The following is a 12,522-nucleotide window of genomic DNA, read 5'->3' on the forward strand; positions in this document are numbered from 1 at the left end:
CCGATTTAATATCTAGAAATACATTGAGTGTCGCTTTTAATAACAGCGAAATTGGCGTATCCTGTGCAAATCTTCGGCAAACACAGACTTCAGTGCCTCCTTCCGTAATTTCTTCCGTACCTTCCGTCTATAATTCTTCTGCTTCCGTTCCTGTAAATACAGTTCAAAGACAATTTCCTGGTACTTCAGGGACTGCTGCTTCTGTTTCTGCCGCCCGGACTTCATCAGTTATTTCCGATTTAATGAATACAAATACATTGGGTGTCGCTTTTAACAATAGAGCAATTGGCGTGTCCTGTGATGTTCTTCCGCAAACACAAACTTCCGTACCTCCTTCCGTATCTTCTTGTGTTGTTTCTTCCGTACCCTCCGTCAATTATTCCTCAGTTTCCGTTCCTGCAAACTTACTTCGAGGACAATTTTCTAGACCTTCTGTTCCATCACAGGTAACAGACCCTTTCATTCGTTCAAGCGTTTTATCCCGTGAAGCTGATGAACTAGAGAGTGAAATTAGAGTTTTGAGATTGAAGCAAGAAATGTTGGCTCTTCGAAACCAAATTGAATCTTTAGAAAACGGTGGAAAAAAGGTTTCTACAAATATCAATTATGACGAGCTCTCTATGATGGTTCCGAAATTTTCTGGGAATGATGGACGAAATATTGAAAAATGGATAAACTCTTTTGAAAGCTACACTATAAATATGACTGACCAAGAAAAATATATGTGCTTAAGATATTTGCTGGTTGGAACTGCGCGAAAGTTCATGGAAAATTCAAATTACAAAGAATATAAGGAGTTGAAGAGATCCCTCTTAGACATTTTCAAGAGAACGGTAACGCAAGAAGAAGTTTATCAAAAATTGCGTTTGCGCAAGTTGAAGCCAACAGAGCCGTGTATTGCCTATATAGTAGCAATGCAAACTATTGCAGCAGAAGGCGAAATCAACGAGCAAGAACTGGTTGACATTATAATAGACGGAATGGAAGATAAAACCAACAACATATCCATTCTATACGGATCAAACTCATTACAAGAATTGATGCATGGAATAGATAGATACGAGAAACGCAGGTCAAAAACAGTCAGTACTCATAAAGAAGGCCGTGACAATACTAAAGGCATACGATGTTTCAATTGCTCTCAATTTGGACATATGAAGAACACCTGCAATAAGCCTCGACGTCCACCGGGATCTTGTTTCCATTGTTTCCAAATGGGACATTTTTACAAGGACTGTCCTAAAAGGATGAATGTTACTGCTCCCATATTTTGTAGTAATGATATTGTAGACACAACACAAATGGTAAGTGTGGCCTTTAAATATTCTTGTGGATCCAAATATACTAATTCTGCGAATATTTCGTGCTTGATCGATTCCGGTAGCCCAATTAGTTTGGTTAAGATGTCTTTATTACCGACTGGTGTGATACGTTCGAAGAATTTAATACCAACTTCGTATGTTGGAGTTGGCAATTCCCCTTTGAAAATATATGGAAATATTTCTTGTTTAATAAAATTTAAAAAATCGTCTAAACAAATAGAATTACTTGTTGTTCCGAACGAGAGCATTCATGTTCCAATGATTCTTGGACGGAACTTTATGCATGCATTTAATGTAAAATTACTTCAAGTCAAGGAAACTACGAATGATATAGAAGTATTTGAATCCACAAGAAAAATAAATGACAATAATAATATAACCTCGGTGTCTACACCATCTACGATAAGCAATTCTTATGATAGTCCTGTGAATTCCCAAGTGATACGTACGGACGATATTGATCTAAATCCTTTGTTAAGTTCATTCCAGAAGAAGACTTTAGAAGATCTTATTCATAATCGTTATATAACTCCAAAGGGAATTGATAAAAAGTCATCTGATTATAGGATGCAGATTAAATTATCTGATGATATTCCAATACACTGCTCTCCCCGTAGATTGTCGGTTCGTGATCGTGAGGAAACGCAGAAGATTGTTAGTGATTTGTTAGAAAGGAAAATAATACGTTACAGCAATTCTCCATACACGTCAGCAATTGTGTTGGTAAAGAAAAAGACAGGGGAAACGCGGATGTGTGTCGATTATCGAGCGTTAAACAAAAAGACTATTAGGGATAACTTTCCTTTACCCCTCATCGAGGACTGTATTGAGAGCATATCAGGCAAAAAATGGTTTAGCCTCATGGATTTGAAGGATGGATTTTTCAACATAGAAATGCATAATGATTCAATTCCATACACTTCATTTGTAACCCATTTGGACAGTACGAGTATTTGAAGATGCCATTTGGTTTAAAGAATGCTCCAGCAAACTTTCAACGCTTTATAAATGGTATATTTCGCGACTTAATAGAGGACCATAGAGTGGTTATATATATGGATGACATATTGATTGCATCCTCTGATTTCGATTCTCATGTTCAGACATTGGCGGTTGTACTTGGACGTGCTTTTGAGTACGGATTACGTATAAAATTAACTAAATGTAAATTTGGTTATCAGAGTTTAGAGTATTTAGGATACTTAATCAGCCCAAAAGGTATACGGCCGACAGAAAATCACTTGCGAGCTGTGAAACAAATACCAATGCCAAGGAATCATAGGGAATTACAAACTTGTCTTGGGTTGTTTTCCTACTTTAGGAAATTCGTTCCGTCATTCTCAAATATTGCAAGGCCATTGTTAGATTTGCTTCGTAAAGAGAAAAAATTCGTTTACTCTGAAGAATGTGTAAAGGCCTTTAGTGAATTAAAGTCTCGTTTACTTCGGGCCCCAGTATTAGCTATCTATAACCCTAAAAGCGATACGGAGTTACATTGTGATGCAAGTTCTCATGGATTCGGAGCAATATTGATGCAGCGTCAGGATGATAAAAAGTTCCACCCCGTAGCATTTTTTTCAAAGGCTACAACCAATGCAGAATCGAGATATCATAGCTTCGAACTGGAAACACTCGCAATTATTTACGCGTTGCGCCGGTTTCGTGTGTATTTAGAAGGATTACATTTTACCATAGTCACAGATTGCAATTCACTTACAATGACCTTGAACAAGAGACAAGTTAATCCTCGGATATCCCGCTGGGCATTGGAACTAGAGAACTATGACTATTCTATCAAACACAGGAAGGGTTCTTCTATGGGTCATGTGGATATGTTAAGCAGATGTATAGAAAAGGAAATATCCCCTCATGTGGGATGTAACATGATTTGCTCTGTAGATTCGAATCAACTCGATGTCCAAATTCAACTGACCCAAGCTAGAGATCCTGTTATTAAGGACTTATGTAAACGTTTGGAAAAGGAAGAGATATGTGATTTTGACCTAATAGACGGTCTCTTATTTAAGAAAGTGGGTGCAACCGTTTGTTTATATGTCCCAAAGGAAATGGAAGATAATGTGATAAGAATGATACATGAGAAGCTTGGACACCTGGGGACAGATAAATGTTATTATAAGATTCGAGAGAATTTTTGGTTCCCAGACATGCGCAATAAGATAGATAGCTTCATTAAGAATTGTATAAAATGTATCATTTATGCTGCTCCAGCTAGAATAAACCAACAGAACATGTACAGCATTCCAAAGGTGGCGGAGCCATTCGATACGATACACGTGCAACACTTCGGACCACTTCCATCATTAAAATCGAAAAGAAAACACATTTTAGTGGTAGTTGATTCTTTTACAAAATTTGTTCGACTTTATCCTGTAAATTCGACGAGCACTAAGGAGGTTTGTTGTTCTCTCGAAAAGTATTTTAGTTATTACAGTAGACCAAGACGCCTAATCTCGGACAGAGGATCATGTTTTACGTCATTGGAGTTTTCTGAATTCATTTTGAAAAATAATATTAATCATGTTAAGGTGGCGGTTGCCTCTCCACAAGCAAATGGGCAGGTTGAGCGTGTAAATCGTATTATTAAGTCCATGTTGAGCAAATTGAGTGACCCAATAGATCATTCCGATTGGTCATTGAAATTGTCCCAGGTGGAATATGCTATCAATAACTGTGTTCACAGTTCTACAAAGGAAACCCCAGCGAAGTTACTCTTTGGAACGAATCAACGAGGGGTGGTGGTAGATAAGCTGTCGGAATATCTAGATAAGAAAATGAGTAATGAGGAGAAACTAAATTTGAGGGATATGAGGGTTAAGGCATTGAATTCTATACAGCGATCTCAGAACTACAACGAATTATACTTTTCCAAACATCATGAACCGGCAAAACGTGACGATGAGGGTGATTATGTTGTTATTATGAATATTGACAATACAGTTGGGAAGAATAAGAAATTTTGTGAAAAATATCGTGGTCCCTACATTATTGAAAAAGTATTAGATAATGATCGCTACGTTGTGAGAGATGTTGACAATTGTCAACTGACACAGATCCCATATAAGGGTATAATTGAAGCAAAGCGACTTCGGAAATGGTTGACACCTAGGTTATAGATTTATGTTATTGGTCACACTTATATAATATACACAATTTTTATATCATGATTGTGGGCAATCATATTGTCAGGTTGGCCGAACTGTAATATGATAACTTGTTATACTCGTATTTATAAGAAACTTTTGATGAAACTAAGTAGACTAGCTTGTTCCTTTAATGTTGTTTGTTTGAAAAATATAAAAAAGAATCAGTTTGTTGACAGAAACTTTACATCTTAATGTTTTATAACTATTTAGCGAAGAAAGCTAGATATTATGATTTTGGCATAAAATTGAACGTGTTGTCAAAACAAGTAGGATTATTGCCATACACTTATTTTCTAGACTTTAGACTTTAAAACGGACTCCAGAAATCTTACTCCTAAGAACTTTGAGAAATTTTTTCGTTTGATTTTTGGGATATAAACAATTGCCGACTTTTGACAAGCCAATTTTCCCACAAAACATGAAGGGACAAATTATTGTAACTGGTTTCAGTCGTCTACTTTACGCCAATTCTAAATCGAGCAGCTCTATTTTAGCCATTTTTCGTCGTTAATGCGAACCTGGGCACATGGAGCAGCAGCATGAGCCGTTGCCGCTGTCTAGCGTTCAAAGCCAATAATACAACTTCCAAAAGATATTTGCACTATGTTGGCAATCAGTGCAAAATTCAGCTCTGACTTTATGAACAAATGTCACCGCCGATGTGTCAGTTCCTGCACCCAACAGCTACCACAATTGAAAAATAAAATTGAGGGAGGTATCCTCATCAAATTTTACAGTAGCAACAATTTCTTGTTTGTTTCGTCTATCTAATATTTTGACATTTTCAAAGTTGTCACTTTTAAAAATACTGGGACAAAAATATTGGGACAAATGATATAAATAGGAATTTTTATTGATAAACCTTAAGTTCATATGGCCTTTTAGAACTAGAGTTCTGAATTTTAGCAATCGTTTACATTCCAATTCTTACGTGTAAAAGAATACAAAATTGTGCGAAGCAGATTTTTTTCTGCCAAAACCAAAGAAGAGATATAGAAATATAAAATTTAGCATAAAAGTTCGGCGCTTACCTCTGAATGCTTAAGATGATTCGCACTAAATCTTTCGTCGCTACTATATGTAGTTAAGCCAACAGTCAATAGGTGGTAATCTTTCTTTCTTATCCATGATATCTGTAAAAAAATAAATTTCATTATATAAAATACAATACTACGGTCAAGAAAACTAAACAGGAAAAACTATGTAATACATCATTACTAATTATATGGGTTTCGTCACTTTCGTTACTTTCGTATCTTTACTGCGTTTAAAACATAGTAAAAGACTGTTTGACACAACATATATTTATTTGATGAAAGAAATAGTTAAGACAGAACAGCAAGAATCTTATATTGGGTTGCCCAAAAAGTAATTGCGGATTTTTCATATAGTCGGCGTTGACAAATTTTTTCACAGCTTGTGACTCTGTAATTGCATTCTTTCTTCTGTCAGTTATCAGCGGTTACTTTTAGCTTGCTTTAGAAAAAAAGTTTAAAAAAGTATATTTGATTAAAGTTCATTCTAAGTTTTATTAAAAATGCGTTTACTTTCTTTTAAAAAATCCGCAATTACTTTTTGGGCAACCCAATATATAAAAATCAAGTTGGGTTTGTTTGTTTGTTTGTATATTTGTGTGTTCCTTATAGACTCAGAAACGGCTAAACCGATTTTCTTGAAATTTTCACAGATCATGCATAATGACCCCGTGGTGAAAATAGGGTACTACATTTTTTGATATCTGAAGGGGAGGCGGACCCTCCCCCTTACCCTAATTTTTAGAAACGCCAGATCTCGGAGATGGGTGGTGCGATTTAAGCGAAATTTTGTGTGCTCTCATATAGTATCCTAAAAATAAACATTTGGTATCCAAATTTCGGATGGGTACCTAGGGGGGCTGCCCCACCCTAAAACCTACCAAACATATATTGAGACCAATCACGACAATATGGGACTCAAATGAAAGGTATTTAGAATAAGAAAACGTATCTGATATCCAATTGTCGGACCAAGTGCTAGGGGGACCACCCCAAGCCCCATAGCACCCCTAAATCGGACATATTTACCGACCATGGTAATATGGGACTCAAATGAAAGGTATTTGCGAGTAAAATACAAATCTGATATCCAAATGTGGGACCACGTTTCTGGGGGTCCACTCCTTTCCCAAAACACCCCCCAAACAGGTTTTATTTACTGACCATGGGAATATGGGGCTTAAATAATAGGTATTTAAATGCAGAATACGAATCTGATATCCAAATATAGGACTAAGTGTTTGGGGGGCCGCCACTCACCAAAAACATTCCCCAAAGGGGACCAATTTCTGACCATAGCAATATGGGGCTCAAATGAAAGGTCTTTGGGAGTAAAGCACGAATTTGATATCAATATTCGGGAAAAGTGTCTATGGGGCCACTCCACCCCCACAACACCACCCAAATAGTAAGTATTTTCTGACTATTGCAATATGAGTTTCAAATAAGTGGGTTTTTAGAGTGGAACACGAATCCCATATATTGGGTTGCACAAAAAGTAATTGCGGATTTTTTAAAAGAAAGTAAATGCATTTTTAATAAAGCTTAGAATGAACTTTAATCAAATATACTTTTTTACACTTTTTTTCTAAAGCAAGCAAAAAGTAACAGCTGATAACTGACAGAAGAAAGAATGCAATTACAGAGTCACAAGCTGTGAAAAAATTTGTCAACGCCGACTATATGAAAAATCCGCAATTACGTTTTGGGCAACCCAATATATTTTCAAGGCAAACTCACTGAGTGGCCGCCCATCCCACAAAGCACCCCCCAAGCCGGTCATGTTTGCCGACTATGGAAATATGGGGCTCAAATTATAGGTATGTGGGAGTAGACCACGTATCTGATATCAACATTAGGGACCAACTGTCTAGCGGGCGTCCCACCACCATAGCAACCCCCAAATAGGACGTATTTGCTCACCAAGACAATTTGGGTCTTCAAGAGAGTGGAACTAAATATTCATAGTTTTTAGGGTCAATACCCCAAACCGGACATATTTGCTGACTTGTGCAATAAGGAGTTTAAATGAGATTAGAAAACGAATTTGATATCCAATTTTGAGGCCAATGGCAATATGGGGTTCAAATAAATGATATATAGATATATGAGAATAGAGCACGTTGCTGATATATTTTCAGGGCATAGAATTTAGGGGACCACCCCACTCAACAAAACACCCCTAAATCGGGAATATTTACTGATCATGACAATGTAGGCCTTAAATGCAAAGGTATTGGGGGGTAGAGCAAGAATTGACACTTACTATCGGGACCAATTTTCTGGGGGTCTACTCCTTCCCCAAAATACCCCACAAACAGCAATTTTTTGATGACCATCGCAATATCGGGCTCGAATAAAAATATTTGGGAGTAGAATACGAATTTGATATCCAAATGTAGGACGATGTATTTAGGGCATAACCACTTTCCCAAAACACCCCCAAAGGGAAAAAATTTTTCGACCATGCCAATATGTTGCTCAAATGAAAGGTATTTGAAATTAGAAAACGAATTTGATAACACATTTTGGGGCCATCCTGTAAACTCCTTTTAAGCCAATGGCTATATGGGGTTGAAATAAATGGTATTTGAGAGAAGAGCACGATGCTGATATTTTTCATGGCCAAGTATCTGGGGGACCACCTCTCCCCCGAAAACTCCACTAAATCAGACATCACTAGAATATCGGGCTGAAATGAAGTATTTTAAGAATGGAGTACACCTTACATCCAAACTTAAGTTCGTGGACTTTTTCTTCTTTTCTTTTCTTTTTTTTTCTGTTTTTTCTTTTTCTTTATATAAAACAAAGGTTTCCTTGAAATATTTATTTTCTACTATTAAAGAGCTTTCAGTGAAATACCATGCTACGAAAATAGTATATCGCTTGACCAACAGTTTAACAATATAAGTGCCATTATCTGAATCCCATATGATCTTTGTTCGTCTACGAATTTAAGTTTGGATATAAGATGTACTCCATTCTTAAAATACTTTATTTCAGCCCGATATTCTCATGATATCTGATTTAGGGGTGTTTTCGGGGGTGAGGTCATCCCCAGACACTTAACCCTGAAAAAATATCAGGATCGAGTTCTTCTTTCAAATACCATTTATTTAGACCCCATATTGCCATTAGTTTAGGGGAGTTTACACGATGAGGCGTCCTCCAAACACATGGCCCCATAATAGGTCATCAAATTCGTTTTTTAGTCTCAAATATCTTTCATTTGAGCCCAATATTTCCATAGTCAGCAAACGTGACCGACTTGGGGGGTGTTTTGGGGGATGGGCGGCCACTGAGTGAGATGGCCTTGAAAATATATATTGGATTCGTGTTCCACTCTAAAAACCCTCTTATTTGAGCCCCATATTGCAATAGTCACCAAATACTTCCTATTTGGGTGGTGTTGTGGGGGTGACGTGGCCCCATAGACACTTTTCACGAATATTGATATCAGATTCGTGCATTACTCCCAAAGACCTTTCATTTGAGCCCCATATTGCTATAGTCATAAATTTGTTCCCTTTGGGGGATGTTTTTGTTGAGAGGCGGCCCCCAAACATTTGGTCCCATGTTTGGATATCAGATTTGAATTTTATACTTAAATACCTTTTATTTAAGCCCCATATTCCTATGGTCAGTAAATAAGTCCTGTTTGGGGGGTGTTTTGGGAAAGGGGTGGACCCCCAGAAACGTGGATATTAGATTCGTTTTCTACTCGCAAATACCTTTCATTTGAGTTCCATATTGCCATGGTCGGTAAATATGTCCGATTTATATGTCCGATTATGTCGAACACTTTGTCCGACAATTGGATATCATATACGTTTTCTTATCCTAAATACCTTTCATTTGAGTCCCATATTGTCGTGATTGGTGTAAATATATGTTTGGTAGGTTTTAGGGTGGGGCGGCCCCCCTAGGTACCCTATCCAAAATTTGAATACCAAATTTTTATTTTTAGGGTACTATATGAGAGCACACAAAATTTCGCTTAAATCTCACCACCCATCTCCAAGATCTGCCATTTCTGAAAATTACGGTAAGGGGGAGGGTCCGCCTCCCCTTCAGAAATCAAAAAATGTAGTACCCTATTTCACCACGGGATCATTATGCACCATCTGTAAAAATTTCAAGAAAATCGGTTTAGCCGTTTCTGAGGAACACACAAACAAACACAAATTGATTTTTATACCCTCCACCATAAGATGGGGGTATACTAATTTCGTCATTCTGATTGTAACTACTCGAAATATTCGTCTGAGACCCCATAAAGTATATATATTCTTGATCGTCGTGAAATTTTATGTCGATCTAGCCATGTCCGTCCGTCTGTCCGTCCGTCCGTCCGTCTGTCTGTCGAAATCACGCTAACTTCCGAAGCAGTAAAGCTAGCCGCTTGAAATTTTGCACAAATACTTCTTATTAGTATAGGTCGGTTGGTATTGTAAATGGGCCATATCGGTCCATGTTTTGATATAGCTGCCATATAAACCGATCTTGGGTCTTGACTTCTTGAGCCTCTAGAGTGCGCAATTCTTATCCGATTGGAATGAAATTTTGCACGACGTGTTTTGTTGTGATATCCAACAACTGTGCGAAGTATGGTTCAAATCGGTCCGTAACCTTATATAGCTGTCATATAAACCGATCTTGGGTCTTGACTTCTTGAGCCTCTAGAGCGCGCAATTCTTATCCAATTTGAATGAATTTTGGCACGTAGTATTTTGTTATGATATCCAATAACAGTGCCAAGTATGGTTCAAATCGGTTCATAACCTGATATAGCTGCAATATAAACCGATCTGGGATCTTGACATCTTGAGCCTCTAGAGGTCGCAGTTATTATCCGATTTGCCAGAAATTTTGTACGACGGATTCTCTCATGACCATTAACATACGAGTTTATTATGGTCTGAATCGGTATATAGCCCGATACAGCTCCCATATAAATCGATCTCTCTATTTTACTTCTTGAGCCCACAAAGGGCGCAATTCTTATTCGAATTGACTGACATTTTACACAGGTCTCCAACATATAATTTAATTGTGGTCCAAACCGGACCATATCTTGATATCGCTCTAATAGCAGAGCAAATCTTTTCTTATATCCTTTTTTTTGCCTAAGAAGAGATGTCGGGAAAAGAACTCGACAAATGCGATCCATGGTGGAGGGTATATAAGATTCGGCCCGGCCGAACTTAGCACGCTTTTTATGGTTTGAATCGGTCTATAGACCGACAAGCTCCCATATAAATCGATCTCTCTATTTTACTTCTTGAGCCCCCAAAGGGCGCAATGCTTTTCGAATTGGCTAACATTTTACACAGGTCTCCAACATATAATTTAATTGTGGTCTAAACCGGATCATATCTTGATATCGCTCTAATAGCAGAGCAAATCTTTTCTTATATCCTTTTTTGCCTAAGAAGTGATGTCGGGAAAATAACTCGACAAATGCGATCCATGGTGGAGGGTATATAAGATTCGGCCCGGCCGAACTTAGCACGCTTTTACTTGTTATATATAAGACTAGCTGTCCCGGTGCGCTTCGCTACACCATTTGTCTTTAAGCATTTTTAAGTTGGTGATCAAGACATTCAGGGCTACGGGTCCCGTTCAGATTCACACTAATAATTTTTTTTTGAATTGGTTATCTAAGTTCAAATTCATATCTCAAAGCTACCACATTATTAAAGATCCGCAGGTCCTTCCTGTGTCCATCCCAATCTGAGGGCAAAAAGTGTACTCTACTACCAAAGACTTTTTATCCTATTGTCATATTCTATCTTGATCCAAGGAATCCTAGGACACCAAGGAATAAATTTTAATGTCAGATTCTTACTCTACTTTTAAATAGCTTTTAATTCATTTGCTAAATATGCCCTGCTGGGGGGTTTCGAGGGATGGAGAGCCACCTTAAATACCAAGGAATACATTTTTATGTCATATTTGTACACTATTTTTAAATACCTTTCATTTAATACCCATATTGCCCAAAGCAGTGAAAGTGTCCTGTTGGGAGGCTTTGTGGGATGAAATTTGTGTACCAAGTTCGTACTCTACTCTTAAATATCTTTCATTTAATACCCATATTGTCTTAATAGGTAAATATGTTCCTTCGGGTGGGTTTTGGGATGGGCGTCCCTCTAGGTTATTTGACCCCAAAGTTTTATACCAATTTGGTGTTTTTGGGGTACCATAAGGTGGCATACAAAATTTCGCCTAAATCGGTGCACCCATCACCGAGATCTGGCGTTTTTGAAAATTGGAGCAAGGAGGAGGGATAATAGAGGGTTTAGATATAGCTCCTATATAAACCGATCTCCTGATTTGACTTCTTGAGCTCTGGAAGCCGCAAGTTTTGTCCGATTTAGCTGAAAATCATCCTTGTTCAGTTCCCAAACCCTTAAATTTTGCTGGTTTGACAGAAGTTTGATATTTAAAATGAAATTATGCCCTACAACTTATTTTTTTATTGTACAAATTTTTAGCATGGCTGTGGGTTCACACGATTCGGCCCGGCCGCACACTTTTACTTGTTATATAATAGATAGATAGATATATATATTATTGGCTATATAATTTTTAATGAAATACAAGCATTTCTCTACTTTAAACTGAAATAAATAAATTCAGCTATTTGTAGCGCAAGATACCCATATATATTGCCCAAGATATAATTATATCTAAGGCTAGATATAATTATATATAGCACTTGCTGACCCGGGCCCGCTCCGCTGCGCCTTCTTTTACTTTATATGGAACAAAAGTTTCCTTGGAATACTTATTTTCGACAATTCTTCAAAGATCTTTTAGTGAAATATCATGCTAACTTGACTAACAGTTTAACAATATAAGTGCCTTTGTCTGAATTCCATATGATCTTTATTGGTCTACCTATTTAAGTTTGGATGTAAGGTGTAGTCCATTCTCAAAATACTTCATTTCAGACTTATATTCTCATGATGTCTGATTTATTGGTGTTTTCGGGGGAGA

General features: G+C 37.4%; 1 protein-coding gene across 2 annotated transcripts in view; it reads right to left on the reverse strand.

Annotated features, from left to right (window-relative positions):
* Positions 1 to 12,522, reverse strand: part of LOC106083357 (uncharacterized) — a 303,300-nt gene that overhangs the window by 151,093 nt on the left and 139,685 nt on the right. For both annotated transcript variants that reach the window (XM_059370091.1, XM_059370090.1), the window contains exon 4: positions 5,518 to 5,619. In XM_059370091.1, the coding sequence (XP_059226074.1) occupies positions 5,518 to 5,619 (102 nt within the window). The remainder of the gene's footprint in view (positions 1 to 5,517; positions 5,620 to 12,522) is intronic.

Source organism: Stomoxys calcitrans, chromosome 5 (assembly GCF_963082655.1).
Source record: "Stomoxys calcitrans chromosome 5, idStoCalc2.1, whole genome shotgun sequence".
Classification (NCBI taxonomy): Eukaryota; Metazoa; Arthropoda; class Insecta; order Diptera; family Muscidae; genus Stomoxys; species Stomoxys calcitrans.